The sequence below is a fragment of the Ictidomys tridecemlineatus genome, chromosome 9, assembly GCF_052094955.1.
Source record: "Ictidomys tridecemlineatus isolate mIctTri1 chromosome 9, mIctTri1.hap1, whole genome shotgun sequence".
Classification (NCBI taxonomy): domain Eukaryota; kingdom Metazoa; phylum Chordata; class Mammalia; order Rodentia; family Sciuridae; genus Ictidomys; species Ictidomys tridecemlineatus.
The window spans coordinates 68,191,720-68,208,184 of NC_135485.1; the positions used below are offsets into that span (position 1 = coordinate 68,191,720).

General features: G+C 32.8%; 3 protein-coding genes across 7 annotated transcripts in view; 1 reads left to right on the forward strand and 2 right to left on the reverse strand.

Annotated features, from left to right (window-relative positions):
* Window positions 1-4,400, forward strand: part of Nudt9 (nudix hydrolase 9) — a 31,861-nt gene extending 27,461 nt beyond the window's left edge. For 3 of the 4 annotated variants that reach the window (XM_078021593.1, XM_005341905.4, XM_013365990.4), the window contains one exon: window positions 1,360-4,400. In XM_078021593.1, coding sequence (XP_077877719.1) covers window positions 1,360-1,538 — 179 coding nt within the window. In that variant the 3' untranslated portion in view covers window positions 1,539-4,400. Of the gene's footprint in view, window positions 1-668 lie in introns of all 4 variants that reach the window. The other variant, XM_040292188.2, reaches the window with a different exon arrangement.
* Scpppq1 (secretory calcium-binding phosphoprotein proline-glutamine rich 1) lies at window positions 2,791-14,680 on the reverse strand. The gene is made up of 6 exons (XM_078021594.1): window positions 13,343-14,680; window positions 12,276-12,346; window positions 9,732-9,764; window positions 9,574-9,645; window positions 5,986-6,012; window positions 2,791-5,486 (listed from the first exon to the last, which is right to left on the reverse strand). Exons 2-6 carry the CDS (start codon window positions 12,330-12,332, stop codon window positions 5,433-5,435), a joined length of 243 nt encoding a protein of 80 aa, XP_077877720.1. The 5' UTR covers window positions 12,333-12,346; window positions 13,343-14,680; the 3' UTR covers window positions 2,791-5,432.
* Window positions 14,681-14,761: 81 nt separating this feature from the next.
* Sparcl1 (SPARC like 1) overlaps window positions 14,762-16,465 on the reverse strand; it is a 39,035-nt gene continuing 37,331 nt past the window's right edge. For both annotated transcript variants that reach the window (XM_005341904.5, XM_013365989.4), the window contains one exon: window positions 14,762-15,220. In XM_005341904.5, coding sequence (XP_005341961.2) covers window positions 15,192-15,220 — 29 coding nt within the window. In that variant the 3' untranslated portion in view covers window positions 14,762-15,191. The remainder of the gene's footprint in view (window positions 15,221-16,465) is intronic.

The window sequence follows — 16,465 nt, forward strand, 5'->3', positions numbered from 1 at the left end:
ACAAGGAGACAGAGAGCTCTGGAATTGGGTATTTCCCTTCTCCAAGGTTGGTTAAGCCTTGGTAAAATAATTTTCTATAAGGGCCATATACTGTGGGAGTATTTCAAAATGGTTACTTTCATTTCCCCTTTCTGGAAACTAGAGGAGATTTTCCTCTAAAGAGGGGGAAGGACTCTGCTGGATATAAGAAGAATTGTTAATTTTCAGTTCAGCTTTTTTTCTTGTTAAGGTAGGAATTATGACTCCTGAAGTCTAAATGTCATATCATCTCCCTTTAAATTTTTAAAAATTTGTTTTGTATAATTTATTAAGTGACCATAGGAGTGAGTAAAAGAACCTTTCAGACATTATTAATTCTAATAAGAAACTTGATGTAGAGAGTTGTTGTTTAGATAATTTGATACTTTAACTTTTGGATTCAGGTTTACTTTTTAGTTCTCTTTCTCTATGGATGGTTGGATATTGCAGTTATAATGAAGATGCACATAGAGCTATCATTTCAGCATTGGTATTTAGGAATCTGTGCTAAAATATAATAATAGTTCTTTCTTTTAAACATTAGCTTTATTATTTTATTACTTATTATATAGGTAAAGTTAATTGAAAGTTATTTAAAAATAAATGACGTAAAGAGGAAATGCTTTAACAGGCTGTTTTTTTTCTTTTAGATAAATTCTTCATAGAGGAATTGCTGGATTGTTACTGTACATTCAGTGCCTAGTTTAGTGTTTGGTACACAGACACTCTGATATTTATTGGTTGAATGCTTATACAGAAGCATTTGCTTTCTAAAAATACCTGATAAACATTGCCAAATTGTTCTATAGAAATATGCCATTTATATTCCTAAAAATGACCGAGAATGTTTATTTTAATTTTTTAATAATTATAGTTAGAGATATTTTAATAAATATATTTATGCTTGTATAAATATAAATATTTTCTGTTGTAGTTTTTTGTCATGCTTAGAAAAGTCTACTTAAGCCTGTATTTATTTATTTATTTATTTATTTATTTATTTATTTATTTATTTATTTTTGTGTGTGTGTCTAATCCCTCAGGAATTTTTTTTTTGATGTAAGGTTTTGTACTCATTTGATATGTTTTCTTTGATAATTATACTATTCTTACTTTTTTAAAGAGAAGATCTTTCTTTTTGGTGCTCAACCTGAAATTTAGTAACTTAATTAAAATATAGGCAACTTGGAATATTTTAATTTTTAAATTTCTTGGCCATTGATACAGTAATGATTTTATGATTATTTTTACTAAGAATACTTGGAGATGTAGTTATGCTGGGAAAAATAAATAAATAAATGAATTCCTTTTTTTTGGTGATGGTTTTTCTTTGGTAACCAGGTGAGATAATGGACAATCTTGCCCTAGAAGCTGGAGATGATGCTGGAAAAGTGAAATGGGTGGACATCAGTGATAAACTCAAGCTTTATGCCAGCCACTCCCAATTCATCAAACTTGTGACAGAGAAACGAGACGCACACTGGAGTGAGGACTCTGAAGCTGACTGCAATGGGTCATAGCTTGTGGTCTCCGTGTAAGCCAGAGGCCAGCAAAGGAACGTGCACTGAAAAGAAGGCAGTGACAGAACTCATGCTGTAAAAAGGCAGCGTAGCTCACTAGGAAGTAATTTTATTCACTTTCAAAATGTTTGTATTTAGAAGGTTTTTGCATCAGAATAATATGAGTAAATATCATAAAATAGAATTTCCACCTTTCTGATCAAAAAGATTAGAAATAGTTTTATTTTGTATGCATTCCATAAGCATGGCTTAAACCAAGTTTAATACCTGATGCTCTTGAAGAGTTGTAGTTAGAACAAAGATAAATTCCCCATCAGCTGTAACTTCTGCTTTTTCCATCTAGTTCTTGTTCGTTAGTTCTTTTCCTCCCTCTAAACTGAGGTTTGAAGGATGTTTGTGCCACATCCAACTTCTTTTGGAGGAGTACTGCCATTGGTTGTATAGTTTAATGTCTAATCTGATTTTTATTTAAATTATTTTGTTTCACATGATTTTGTTGAAGCTGACTTCAAAAGTGGAAACTGTATTTTTGTCTTTGAAGTTTGTGGAAAGAGACATGCTATTTTTCTACAGATATTTGAAAAGGGTAACCAGGCTTACTCTCATAGCTAGAGAGCAAGATTAGGGCTAAGATAAAACAAAGTGGTGGGTTTTTTTTTTTTTTTTCTTTTTTTGGTCTTGATTGTTGTTGATTTGATGTCATGACTTTTTTGGTGATAAACCCGAACTGATTTTCATCCATTTTATAAGGAAATTTCAGTTATTTTGTCAATAAAGATCAAGATTAATGAATAAGAGCTCATATTCTTATTTTTCAGAAATTCTGAATTTTAAAAATACACCTAGGGTATTAGAAATTTATGGAGATTTCACTCTACTCTCTACTATAACTATTGTATGTCACAAATGAATCAGAGATGGATGTAAAAAGGCAGGGACAGAGAGGGGTTGTTGTAAGTTAGAGTACTTTTTATGAAGAAGGGAATGTTAAGGATGGAACTTAATTTTTGAGAGACATGTGGTCAGTGTAAATCATAGAGGAAGGATAGGGTTGGTGTATTAGGGTCTTTTGGAAGCAGGGAAGAGGAAAGAAAAAGAACACTGCTTGTCCCAGTAGACATATCTATCATACTCAGGCTAAGGATTTCTATTGGAAAGTCCTGTGATATTGACTCCTGACAACCTGCAGTACAGACTGTCAGAATTCCTTCTTCCTTCCAGTTAGATTATAGATGGGACACCTAAAGAAAAGGAAGTTTGTGGAAAGAGACATGCTATTTTTCTACAGATATTTGAAAAGGGTAACCAGGCTTACTCTCATAGCTAGAGAGCAAGATTAGGGCTAAGATAAAACAAAGTGGTGGGTTTTTTTTTTTTCTTTTTGTGGTCTTGATTGTTGTTGATTTGATGTCATGACTTTTTTGGTGATAAACCCGAACTGATGTGGAAAGAGACATTTCTCTTCTTAGTGTAACTGTAAGTTTTGCAAAGAAATGTTGCAGTGTTTGATTTCAGGATACCTTGGTCTCCTCTGGAAGAGTTATATTATGAGGCTTATTATGATATTATTCTTTTAAAATCCATGAAGTCCTGGTCCATAGGATCCTGTGCATTGATCACTCTCATTTGAATGACTTTCTCTCAGCATGAAAGAGCTGGCTTCTACTTTTACTGTTTGACAGGAAGAAATTGCTTCTTCCTGGCAATAAATAGAATTCTTTGAAATTGAAATGACTAATGAAAGCTCTCAAGAAAGTTTGAGAAATTTTGTGAAAATAACATTTACTTATTTTTTAATAATTTTGGTATATTTGAACTGAAATAATAAAGATATTAGTTTGTGTTGAAGTTTTATTTGAAGTATGACTGAAGCAGATAGGTCTATAGATAACATTTGTTGTGGTATCTTAGAGTTTTCATTAGAACATTGACAGAATATGAAAAATGATTAAACCACTACCAACTATAGATAAGATAAATGCAGATCGTCTTCTGATAATTGTAAATATCCAGCACCATCTATAATTAAGAAAAACCAGATTAAAATGTTAATTTAAGACCTTCCTGGAGGAACATCTGCATCTCTATTGATAGATAATGTCCCCTTCATATTTACTTTCCTAATGTCTTAGAGATAATTAATATTTTTTTCTTTTAGAGACTGAATAAAGTAAGTAGCAATAATAGATCCCATTTACCAACTGTCTGTGTCATTATCACTTAATCCTCACAACAGTCCTGTGAAATCCCAGGACTGTTCCATTCCATTTTACGGATGAAGAAGTTGAGATTTTGAAAGATTGCCTAAGGTTTTATTCAGTGAGGGATAGAGCTTGAATTCTGGTCTACCTAGTTCCAGTATCTGTTCTCGTTTCTATTACATATTAACCCTACTCAGGTTACGAGTCTTGTGATTTGTTACTTTAAGGATGCAGATAGGAAAAGTATGTTACATAAATGATTCTCATGTTAGCCAAAATAATGCATAGTTTATGACTTGAAATTTAAGGGCCACACCTGATTAAACCAGCATTGTTGAAATTGTTTGTATAATTTTGGACCAAAGACAGTTTATTTGGTGATATCTTAATCTAAGATATCAGTATTTGTCTTGCCAGCAGACATTCTTGAGCTTTTGAAAGAATTTCCAACTCAAATAGAAGTGTATGCTAAGTTTACTTAAGGTTGTAATTATCTTAAGAGCTAGACACTGGGTAGCTATGGAGAGAATTTGAAAATTCTAGCAGTTTTAGAGGCTACTTTTGTTTAGAAGTATAAATTATTTTATGCTTAGGACTTCTGGTGGCTATTGTTTTCTCAAATATTTCAGGAGTTTTAATAAATAAACTAATTTAAAATAAATATCCTTTGAAGAAATCCTTTGTCATTAGGTTGGTCTTGTTTATGGTTGATTTCATCATACTATGAATTTACCAACATGGACACAATCTCAAGGTGATAAAACACTTACAAAAATATTTAGAAATATGTAACGGTGGTCTGCAAATAGAAAAATATTTGGAGATTTTACTAACCATGTATAACTTCTGGCATAATGGTGACAGGATTATTTCTGTTGAAATAGAAAATACAGATTATAGTTATATGAAAATATTGTCACCACCTGTCTCCCATTTTATGGTTATTTTATTGCTCATGTGTTAATATTGAAGTGACTCTGTGGGTTGGGAGTGGAAAATAACGTGATTCTGCTCTACTTTAATGCTGATAAATTGAACTCTGAACTGTCTTGTCTACAACATTGAACTTTATTTTTCCCATTTGGCCTCTGATGACCTTAGAGAAGTACTTGAAGTGGTAAAAACATACTAAATTAATACTTAAGGGCATTGAAACTGATTAGGAAGGGAAACTGTTGGGTGAAAATCTAATTTCTTTCTCAATATTGAAGTTGAAAACATTTTGATTCATCAGCTTCTTCAAGGTAGATTAAAAAATACATATGTATATAATTTTAATTATATTCAATTATTTTGAAAAGAAATATATTTTTTTTGTTCCTACTTTTTTTTTTTGTACTGTATGTTTTAAATGAAAGCAAACTTGCTTGAGAGAGAGTCAAAGCAGATGTCCTAAAGTTTGTAGCCTTTTCATCCAGCAAGCTGATGGCTCTTGCATTAAAGAGATGTGACATGCAGAAATTTTGATCTAAAAGTCTTGGAGGACGCTGAGTTTATAACTAATGAATTCTAATTGGGTAGATGAAGTGGGTTGATTCTGCCATGTGTTTTTATAGTTCAGAGGCATTATTCTTACCTTTCTTGACATTGCCACTTATTTTATAAGTAGAAATAAAATCTTACCCCAAGGAAGCCCTAAAAATAAGAAAAAAAATTAAGCTATTATCTTTAGTCCATTCAGTAAATTTGTATTTTATAGTAGCCTAAAAATACTTACCCCCAGTTGGTTCAAAACGGAGGTGATCAACTGAGAAAGAAGAAAAATCAATGTCAGGACTATCAGTAGGTTTATTTTTAACTTTAATTTAGTACATGTATAAATTAGACTATTTTGTATATGAAATGGTTTTATTGAAAATTCCACTTTGTTACTTATGATTTTATTTACATAATGTAAGATTTTAAAATGAAGAATCAATACCAAGATTTACATTTCTTTAATTTACAGAAATATTTTCTTCTGTCTTGTAACTCTATTCATTATATTTGACTCTCACTCTTGGCAATCACAGAAGAAATTGTTTCATTGATGTATAAGTTGAGTTGAATTGAATAAGTGAATATATAATTGTTCTCAGGCATTAAGATTGTTTTTTGGGTTTGAATTTAACAGCTGCTCTGTATTTTGTATCTACATGAATTGGACTAATAAGAGTAATTTTCAGGATGAATTGGCTCATTTTATGCAGGATATTGAATATAATACACTTATAGACTTACAGGTTAACAAAGCAAAATATATTTACCATTATGAATTCATTAGGTGTCAGGACCTAGAATAAAGGAAATACGAAATAATCTAGGAGTTATAATTCAGCATTTTTACTTTTTTCTGTTATAATTTTATATTAGCTTGGTAAATGAAAACATGCTTTTTAGAATGCATTTAAGAATTATATCATTAAGATTCATATTTACTAATATTTTTAAAGTATCTCCCCCTTGGTACCTCTTTCTCAAACCTATTTCTGGATATATGTAGTCCATATTTTCTTTTGTGGATTCCAAACATATAATATTTATTTTTTAGTTATAGGTATACAAAATATTTTTATTTTTATTTTTATGCGGTGCTGAGGATCAAATCCAGTGCCCCATGCATGCTAAGCAAGGACTCTTCCTCTGAGCCACAGTTTCCCAGTTTCCTTTTTTATAAGTTTTTTTAAAAATGCTTTTTAGTTGTCAATCTTTTTAAATATTTTTTTTTGTAGTTGTAGATGGACAGAATGCCTTTATTTTATTTATTTTTATGTGGTGCTGAGGATCCAACCCAGTGCTTCATGCATGCTAGGCAAGCACTCTGCCACTAAGCTACAGCTCCAGTCCAATGGGTCTTTTATTTATTTATATGCCATGCTGAGGATGGATCCCAGGGCCTCACATATGCTGGGCAAGCATTCTACCACAGAGCCACGACTCCAGCCTGGAACTTCTTTTTTGAAAATCATTAAACCTATGCTTACTAGGTTGAGAAAAAATACTACACTTTTGCATTAATATTATGAAAGAAACTATAATGATGTTATTTTCTGTAATTTTAAGAAGAGTATAATTTTAAAAATTGGAATTAATATACTATAAAATATATAACTTTTTTTTCTAAATCAGTCATATAATTATCAGTACTTCAGTGAAGTCCCATTAAAGTAAAATTTAAATACACCTTATATACCATGAACATAACCCTAAATATAGTTCAAAGGCTTCAAGGACAGATACATTTCAATAAGTATCCTCCCTCCCCGTTAATGTCAAATGTAAGCATAACTTTAGAGGCACAATGTATTTCATAAAAGAACTATTTTTACTCTCTTGTCTTTGAGAATAAGGTAAGGCTGAGAAGAGCCTGAATATTCCAAAGTGTTAAAGAGCAGACCTAGAGTTGGCATCTCTAGAACAATTTGCCTTCAAGTTTTTCTACTGGTCTCCAGGTTTATTCCATACAATCACTGAATGTATCAGTTTTTAGGTTTGAGATTTATATATTAAGTTGTTCAAAATTTAACAATTGGTATTTTGTTAAGACAAAATATCAATAACTAGTAGTCCCCAAAGAGAATGCTAATCATTAAATCTTGGTATAAAATTTCTCTGTAATTAAAATTCTAGACAATTTTCAAGTTTGTATTTCGTATTCATTTAAATATTTTCTTAAAGGTTTAAGTATAATTACCTGGTTTGGATTATAAGGAAAAAGAATTGGAATCTGAAGAAGGGGAAGAAATGAATTATGAACAAAACAAACCACAGACATTTCCTTTGGGCTTTTTTTCTCACAACTCATTCATTTAACCTTCCAACCATCTGTCCATCTGTCCATGCTTGACATGTGTACTGAGCAGTTAACTTTGTGTCTAGGACTGGGCATATCAGTATACACGACACTTTCCTTAGGAAGCACAGGATTCTCTACGATTTATTTTTCTTTCAAGAGGTATGGTAATTTTGCTTTATCAATCAAAACTAAAGCCTGGCAATCTGTCTTTTGAATCAGTGTTGATAGTTCTTGCGAATTACAGTGGGGTTTCTTTACTTGCTTACTTTTAAATACTGTTCTGCCCTCTGGTGGTAGGAAGAGTTTCTATTTCAGATACTATTGATTCCTTTTTGTTGCCACACATAATTACATAATTTAAAATATAAGATGTTAATGGGCCAGGAAAGGAAACCATAGTGAATTTATCATTGCATTTTAAGTAATATTGATAGTAATTTTAATTTTTTGATATCCTGAATAATACTATTGTTTAACAGTGAATCATATAGAAATAAATCCAATTTGACTAAACACAGACACACCAAAAAAGGTTTTAAGCCATGTGTGGTAGCATGCCTGTAAACCCAGAAGCTTGAGAGGCTTGAGATTGAGAGTTCAAAGCCAGCCACAGCAACAGGGAGGTACTAGGCAACTCAGTGAGACCCTGTCTTTAAATAAAATACAAAATAGGTCTGGGGATGTGGCTCAGTGGTTGAATGCCCCTGAGTTCAATCCCCAGTACCAAAAAAAAAAAAAAAAAAAAAAAAAAGATGTTAATGGTGGCTACTAAGTTATAATAAAAAACTAATACTAGGCTTTTACACCAACTTAAAAACAAATTTACTGAATTTCAGCCAGAAAAAGGAAACAATGTATTTAGCTCCTATTAGAGACAAAATAATTAGAATAATTAGCAATTAATAATAAATACAAGTACCCAGAAATTAAGCAGGTAGAATTCAATATGTGAAAACGTTAAAGGGAAAGAAATGTTCCATTGAGGACAGTTGTAGCCACAAATTTCCAAAGCCTATTTATAGTTGAAACCATTTGAAATTAAATATAAGGGGAAGTGTTTTTTTACACTTAAATATAAAACTAAATTAAGAAAGTTATATATTTTAAAAATATTTAGAGGATCAGACAATAAATTAGACAAGATGCTATTTTAAAATGTATTTGAATTTTCTGAACATCATTTCTTAAATACTGTCCAGCTTTAACATGGTCACAACTTGTATTGCAGCCTCATTGTATTAATCATTCCTCCCCCAAATTGCCTTGTGCTTTTCAGGTCCGTGGCCCTGCACTTACTGTTCTTCTACTCAGAATGCAGCACCCACTCCTTATCCTTTGAGCCCTGGCCCAGCTGCTAACTCCTTTGTAAAGTCTGACTTGTGGCCTGATTTAGCTTTTTATTTGTGTAGGAGCACTTATCAAATGGTGTTGTATTTTTCATTTCATTTCATTTTTCGTATCTCTTCCTCATCAGATTATGAACTTATCTAATGATTTTTGTGTTTCTAGCATTCACTTGACCCTATTATGTAGTAGACACTTAGTGTTAGTTGATGAATGTTGTCTGTCTGTAAAAGTTATATGTAGACTAAAGGAAACTATGTTTAGTGTTCTTCCAGCCTTTATCGAAAAGATGTTATAAAATATATTAGGAGAGATTGGAGAAACCCCAACAAAAATAGAATTAGTTTTATTGTTTGATAAAGAGTTGTAGAAAGCTGGGGTAAACTTTAGAGAAAAGAAAGCAGCAAAGGTGATTTAGTAAAAACAAAAGAATGGATGTCATAGACGTTAGTGTTCTCTTCCTCAAGACTAACTACACGTGTCATAAAGTAATCAGTTCAGATAATATCTTTTTGAAGGTAGGCGTAGAAGGACTCTGGAGGAGGTTGTTGATTTGGGGGAAATGTGTTTATCCCTCGTCACATCCCACCACAGATATTCAGGGAGAGAAGTATGAATAAGCCGATGCCTGGCGACCTCATCCCATATGAAAATTCAGAAAGTTTCATAACCATCATCCAACTAATCAATTTGAGATTCCCAAACCCATGCTTACCAGTTGTGGAGGTTGTGGAAATAGGATCTGAGGGAAAAACGGTGATACTTGTAGTGGGAAAAAGTTAAATCTCTATGAAAAGAAATATAATGTGAGTGATTCTGACAGTTGAAAACATTTAAAATGATGAATGTGTTATTTGAAAATACAAAGTTTACCTGTGCACTGGAACTTCCTCCAGATTGTTCAAGCTTGTAAAACAACAAGAACAATAAGGTAAGGCAGCAAAAGGCAGTAAATGATCCATTAAAAAGAGATTTGATTTTAAAAAGAGAACAGGTAACAACCCACCATTGAGCATTATACCTGTCAGTGATGTAGCTTCACCTTGAAATAGAAGTAATTGAATGTCTAATAGGGAAAATTTGAATTAATTTTATCCAGTGATTTAGAACACTGGAATACTTTTTACCTTTAAACTTATATCCAATGTTTTTATTTACATTTTTTAAGATTAAGTTGCACATTATGTGCCTTAAAAAAATCTTTGAAATAAATAGTGTACTCTAGTTTTCAGCATTTTTTTTTTTTTTTTTTTTGTGGTGCTGGGGATTGAGCCCAGGTCCGTGGGCTATGTCTCTAGCCCAGTTTTCAGCATTTTTAAGTTCAAAGCAAAGAGAGTATGAGAAGGTAAACTTAAATCTTGTATCTCAAAAACAAATTTTGAAAGATACTTTTATTCTTTTTGAAAACTCCTTTGTTATAAAATGTGCAAGGGAGGGGGTTTCATGCTTAGGTAGAGACTACAGTAGACACGGATTGAATTTATAGATCTCATTTATACAAGTGTGGAAGGCATGGTTATAGTCAGCATTAGAAGGTCTATAAAGATGGAGTTAATGGTGTTCTAGAATTACTGTATTTCATGTATTCTAAGATGCCATCATTCTAAAATGCATCATTATTTCATATATCACCACCTCAGCTGTTATATCACCACCCCAGCTGTTAAGCTGCCATAATGCTTTATTACATCATGTTTGTAAGATACATTTCAATTTCAGAGATGCAAAAATATGAAAAGTATATGTTAGAATAAACAAAATATGCATAATGTAACATTTCCAGGAGTATAATAATCTTAAACAGACGATATAAATGGTTTGTCACTTTGACAGTTAATACTTGTTAGGGATAAAGATGTAGCTCAGTGGTAGAGTATTTCTCTAGCATGTACTGAAGCCCTGGGTTCATTCTCTAGCACTGCAATAAAACAAAAAATACTTGTCAACTTTGGCAAAAATAATGTAGCCTGGATTAGGCTTTTATCCAGGGCACTATATATGAATATAGCTTTTGATCCAGATCTGGTTTCAAAATTTGAACTTTTACAGAATGTCAGTTATCAAGAATACAAGTAACAATAAATGTTGGCAAAGATGTAGGGGGAAAGGCTCACTTATACATCACTGGTGGGACTAAAAATTGATGCAACCAATTTGGAAAGCAGTATGGAGATTCCTTAGAACACTCGGAACGGAACTGCCATTTGACCCAGCTATCCCACTCTTCAGGTCCTATGCAAAAGGCTTAAAATCAGCATATTACAGTGATGCAGCCACTCAATGTTTATAGCAGCTCACTTAACAATAGTTAAACTATGGAATCAACCTAGTTCCCTACAACAGATAAATGGATAAAGGAAATGTGGTATATATACATACACAATGAAATATTATTCAGCCATAAAAAAGAATGAAATTATGGCATTTGTCAGTAAATGGATGAAACTGGAGACTATCATACCAAGTGAAGTAAGCCAATATCCCCAAACCAAAGGCTGAATGTTCCCTGTGATATGTGGATGCTAACCCACAACAAGGAAGGGTAAGGAGGGAAAAAATTAAATTTCATTGGATCAGACAAGGGAAATGAAGTTGGCAGAAGGAGTATAGGAATTGGAAAGACAGTAGAACGAATGGGACATAACTTTCCCATTCTTATGTATGAATCTGCAACCAGTATAATTCCACATCATATACAACCACAAGAATGGGATACTAATTAGAATAAGTTATATTCCATGTATGTATAATATGTCATAATACACTCTAATGTATATCTAGAAAGAACAAAAAAAATTTGGACTTAAAGATTTCTGTATGTTATCCTTTTTGGACTTATCTCTATACTGGACTCTTATAAGTCAAGTATAAGTTTTTACATTTGTAACTTAGGAACTGGTACAGGTAGTCTTAAATATTCCTTTCCATAAAACCAGATCTAAAAGAAGGAAAAGATGGTTGGTATCGGAAAATTTTTATAGATCAGCCTTTAAGAAAACCTAAGATGGTTTAGGGCAGGAGTATTATCAATGAAGATCAATTCAAAATGTTTAGACGTGAATCACTGTAGAAACTTGTTCTCTATTGCAAAGTTTGCTGATAGCTTCCTATGATTTGAGTTAGGACTTTTAAGTACTTGAAATATATTTTTACCATCTCCACACTACGCTGAGATTGTTCTTTTAATTAATCTTGTAGCCAGGGAAACCATGTTAATGGCCCCTGGAGCTGGAATTTGTACTAGGCTACTCATTGAACTGAGGAAGAGTGGGAATCCCTGAGCCCCTGACTTTCCTGGATTCCACCTTCCCTTTTATTGAGATGAAAAGAGATAGGAAATGCTTTCTAGCCCAGAAATACAAAGACTTGAAGACTCCAAATCTGAAATTGAGTCAACAAGTGAGGAGGAGTACTCACAGGAATGGGGAGAGCAACGGCAGTGCTCAAAAGGCCAGCCAAGATGAGAAATTTCATTCTGAAGGTAGAGCCTGGAATTGAAGATTAGGAGATCATTTCCAGTTTCCGTTCCTATTTCCATTGTAAATAGAGGGTTGAGGTAGAGTTGTTGAAATAGTAGTCAAGCTAAATCCTGCCTCCAGATACAGATTCAGGTTGTGTAAACCCAGAGGACCATTTAAAAAACTTGGAATGCCTTTCAATAAGACATGCAGTCTTTGACTCCTAATATTGCCTGCCATCTCCTACTCTTCCTTATAACCTACAGCTCGGCCTATATCTGTTTGGTTGTTCAAATTTGTGGTTTCTATACATAAATATTTAATGTAGCATAATGTTTACTATTGGCAATTTATCATCATTGGCTAAAATGAGAGGACAATATTTATGTAATACACAAATAAATATGCTTGGAGCTTATGCCTCCAGGAGACTTACCAGGCCTTTACATAGTCTGGATGCTGTTGTTGATGAATACAGTTTCTCAGGAAGAAATTATACAGGAAAAAATTCATAAAGTATAGTGGTTTGGTAGAAAATAAGTACAAGATGAATAAATTTAATAAAGCAACTCAACATAATCTTAACTGACCTGTTGTTCCTGCAAGTAAACATTTAAATGTTTTAAAAATACACTTAATTCAAATTACCTTACTGTGTGAGTTTCAAACCAAATCACTGTACCCTGGAATTTGATTTTGGAAGAAAAAAATTAATCATATTCTGATTAATACTTCTCTCCTGTATGTGAGACAAGTTATAACTACTTATAGATAAATAATTATTCAGCTTTTTATATATCTTTAAAGCTTAATTCTAAGTTATTTTAGTGCTACTTTACCTGAATTTAGGCAACTTATTTCCTTTCCTTTTTTCATATCTTTGTATTTTTCTTTCTCATGGATTAAAACTTTTGAAGTTCTTTCTTGCTTTGTTAAGTGAATCTTGTTAAATTAGCCAACACAAGAATATTTTACATTCTTTTATCTAGTGCAATAGAATCATCCAAATTATATCTCTTTAATTACCTTTGCTTCAAATGGCCCTCGGAGCAACAAATTCAGGAAGCAGTGTGATCTCCTAGAGCCTCTCTACCCATCAAGTGTTTAAGCCATGTTACTAATGCCTTTATAGTCATGGGCAATATGAGTCACACAATTCAAAGCTAAACTGAGCAGTTGGTTTCAGATCGGGAATTCCAACTTTAGTATCTCAATTACACAGAGACTTAAAGACTGATTACTAAGAAAATAACTTCATCTCTTTGGTTGGGGTTAGATTAAATCTTTATCAAAACAAACCAATAATTAAAAATGATATCCACTAAGAATATTCAGGTGTTTCTATGATGTGTCATTTAGGTATACATACGGAAGCCTTAATTGCTGGAGAAATTTAAGGTTTGAAATTTTCTATGTTAAATGACATTTGCATTTCAAAATGAAAATTAGTTTCAAATAAAAAAGTTTAGTAAATATTTAGGCAGTGTCCTTAGCATTAAGACTAATTCAACTTAATTATTTGGAAAGGACCTGGTTTAATGTGACTCTGGTCGAAAGCAAGTGACTTAGTGAGTGAAGAAAAAAGATAAAAATAAAGTTAACTTAGTGATATCTTTCAAGTCAGATAGAAAAATGTTTTTTAAAAACCCTCTTTTAAATATTGTAAGTGGAATGCAGTGGATGACGGGATCTTTTATTCAGACCTTGGGAAACTGTATGGTCTCATTTATATTTTTGTGATTCAGCTTTAACTATAATTGTTACTAAAGAAGAGCACAAATAAAATCACATTTTGTATAACTTTTTTTTTTCTATCAATTTATGGTAGTAATGTTCACCTCTCACCACACTGACCATCAGGACACTTCATGGCTCTCCACTGGCTTGTTTCATCTTTCATTATCTTTATTTTGAAAAAATGGAATGTAGAAATTTTGCAGATCCTCCTTCCCCATGCACACAAACAACTGTACAAAAGCTACAATTAGTTGGATCAAGACGTGCATAATATGGGGCTGGGGATGTGGCTCAAGTGGTAGCGCGCTCTTCTGGCATGGGTGCGGCCAGGGTTCGATCCTCAGCGCCACATACAAAGATGTTGTGTCTGTTGAAAACTAAAATGTAAATAAAATATTAAAAAAAGATGTGCATAATAATCCAAATTGAATTTGGCTAAATAGCACTTTTCCTGTTGAACTTATATGACAAAGGGTTTCGTGAGCAAGTACTATTTTTACACACTGATTATTTGTTTTCCATAGGAAATGTCTCACGCTTTTCAAGTCACACTAGCTTCTTTTTTTTTTCTTCCTCCAATAGTAAGAACTAGGAAGCGTCTTTATTATTTGATTTGAATTGTGAGTCCTGGGTTGATAATTCACTGAGGGATTACTTATATAAATTTGTTTATTTAAATAAATGACTAGAAATAAACTTGAATAGGCATTTGAATTTTTATGGACACTTTATTAGGATATTAAGATATTAAAAATACATGTTAAGCACAAATATTCCATTTTCTTGAATTGCACATGATGTTATGGACAGTATGAACACATTATTTTTTTAAGTTTTATAATTAGTAATTATAAGTTGATTCAGAGAGTGAAATCAGTATGAGTTAAGCTCCTATTTATATAAATGGTTTACAGTCTTTTGTATATAGTGACATTACTTCATTTTAAAGTTCTATTTCCTAAGTCAATGTTGAATGCTTGGTGTGTATATATTATTATCAAGCAGTTATTCTCATTGTCTTCTCATTCATGCAGATATTTTACTAAATATATATCTACCGGTATCATGGCTACATATATTTCAGAAGTGGTTAGAACAGAGGAGAATGCTGGAAAGTTTGACTTCTTCAAATCTTAATTCAAAACAGGAGGTTTTCATCTATGTCTTCTGTAAAAACAAAAACAAAACAAATATACTTTTAGAAAGGTTCCAGAGTAGTAGCATAAACTAGTATGTTAGAGCTGGGAGATTAGACAGGCCATCTAATAAGGCAGCACAGTGGTGGTTCTGAACCCTGGTAGGGCATCAACATCATCCATGAAATTTAAACAATATAAATTCTTTGATCTCATTCCTGGCCTCTGGAATCAGAATTCTCTAGGGGTGGACTGATGGCAGGTGGACCTTTGGCAGGTGGACATATAGACAACTCTGCAGATAGTTCTCAATCACTGATAGAGGAAGGGTAGGTTAAGAGGAGGCCCAGCCAAGAAGTGTCAAATATAATAATCTATAAGGGCAGCTAAATTTTAATAGGAAGAGGCAGAAGTATAGTACCAGTTCAATCAAACTTTAATTGAATAATCTGAAGAACTTATTACCATACCACTAGGAGAAGACATAAGATATATCATGGATATATAAGATATAAGATATAAAAGATACACCAGCCTGGCCTACCTGCCTGCATTTTGGTGTGTTTTGTCAATAATTGTTAAACAGATATTTACAGCAGATTAATTTGAACCACACTAAACTATGACCCTATCTGGGGCACCAGGTAATTTTCCTTTCCAATGTAAGTTTTTAGCCCAGAGAGTTGAAAGAATATAAACTTCAACATATTTTCTTTTGAGTACTGACTTTATTATTAAAATGGAGATACTAACTTTATTACCTGTAAATTTATATTTGCACACGCACACATAGTACTCTGTACTCTTTTGGTTGTTCAGATGAGAGATATCTTTTCTTTCTTCCCTTTTCTTCCCCTCCTTCTCTTTCTTTCTGTGTACTAGGTTTTGAATCCAGACCCCCATACATGCTAAGCAAGTTTCTATCACTGAGCTATATACTCCCAGTCTTTTTTGTTTTGATATAGGGTCTCTCACTATGTTGTTCAGGCTGCACTTGAATCTGCCTCAGCTTACCAAGTAGCTGCAATTATAGATATGTACCATTGCACCCTATAAGAGATGTCCTTTCTATTGATCTTAAAGCCAGTCCCTCTACCTGTGCTCAAGATCTCTTCTGATCTGAGGCTTCTCCTAATTTCCTGTTTTCCCTCCTTATATTCAAAACATTTCCCCCACCTTTCTATTTATTAGCTCCTTCCCCTTGGCATTTAAATATCGTTTATAGGGGCTGGGGATGTGGCTCAAGCGGTAGTGTGCTCGCCTGGCATGCGTGCGG

What these genes read in the sequence shown, in the direction of transcription:
- Scpppq1 (XM_078021594.1), bottom strand. Translation starts at nt 12,332, where the DNA reads ATGAAATTTCTCATCTTGGCTGGCCTTTTGAGCACTGCCGTTGCTCTC. An exon ending in CCGTTGCTCTCCCCATTCCT is followed by an intron (nt 9,765 to 12,275) that starts GTGAGTACTCCT and finishes TTGTTTTACAAG; the next exon opens with CTTGAACAATCTGGAGGAAG. An exon ending in GAGGAAGTTCCAGTGCACAG is followed by an intron (nt 9,646 to 9,731) that starts GTAAACTTTGTA and finishes TTCTTTTCATAG; the next exon opens with AGATTTAACTTTTTCCCACT.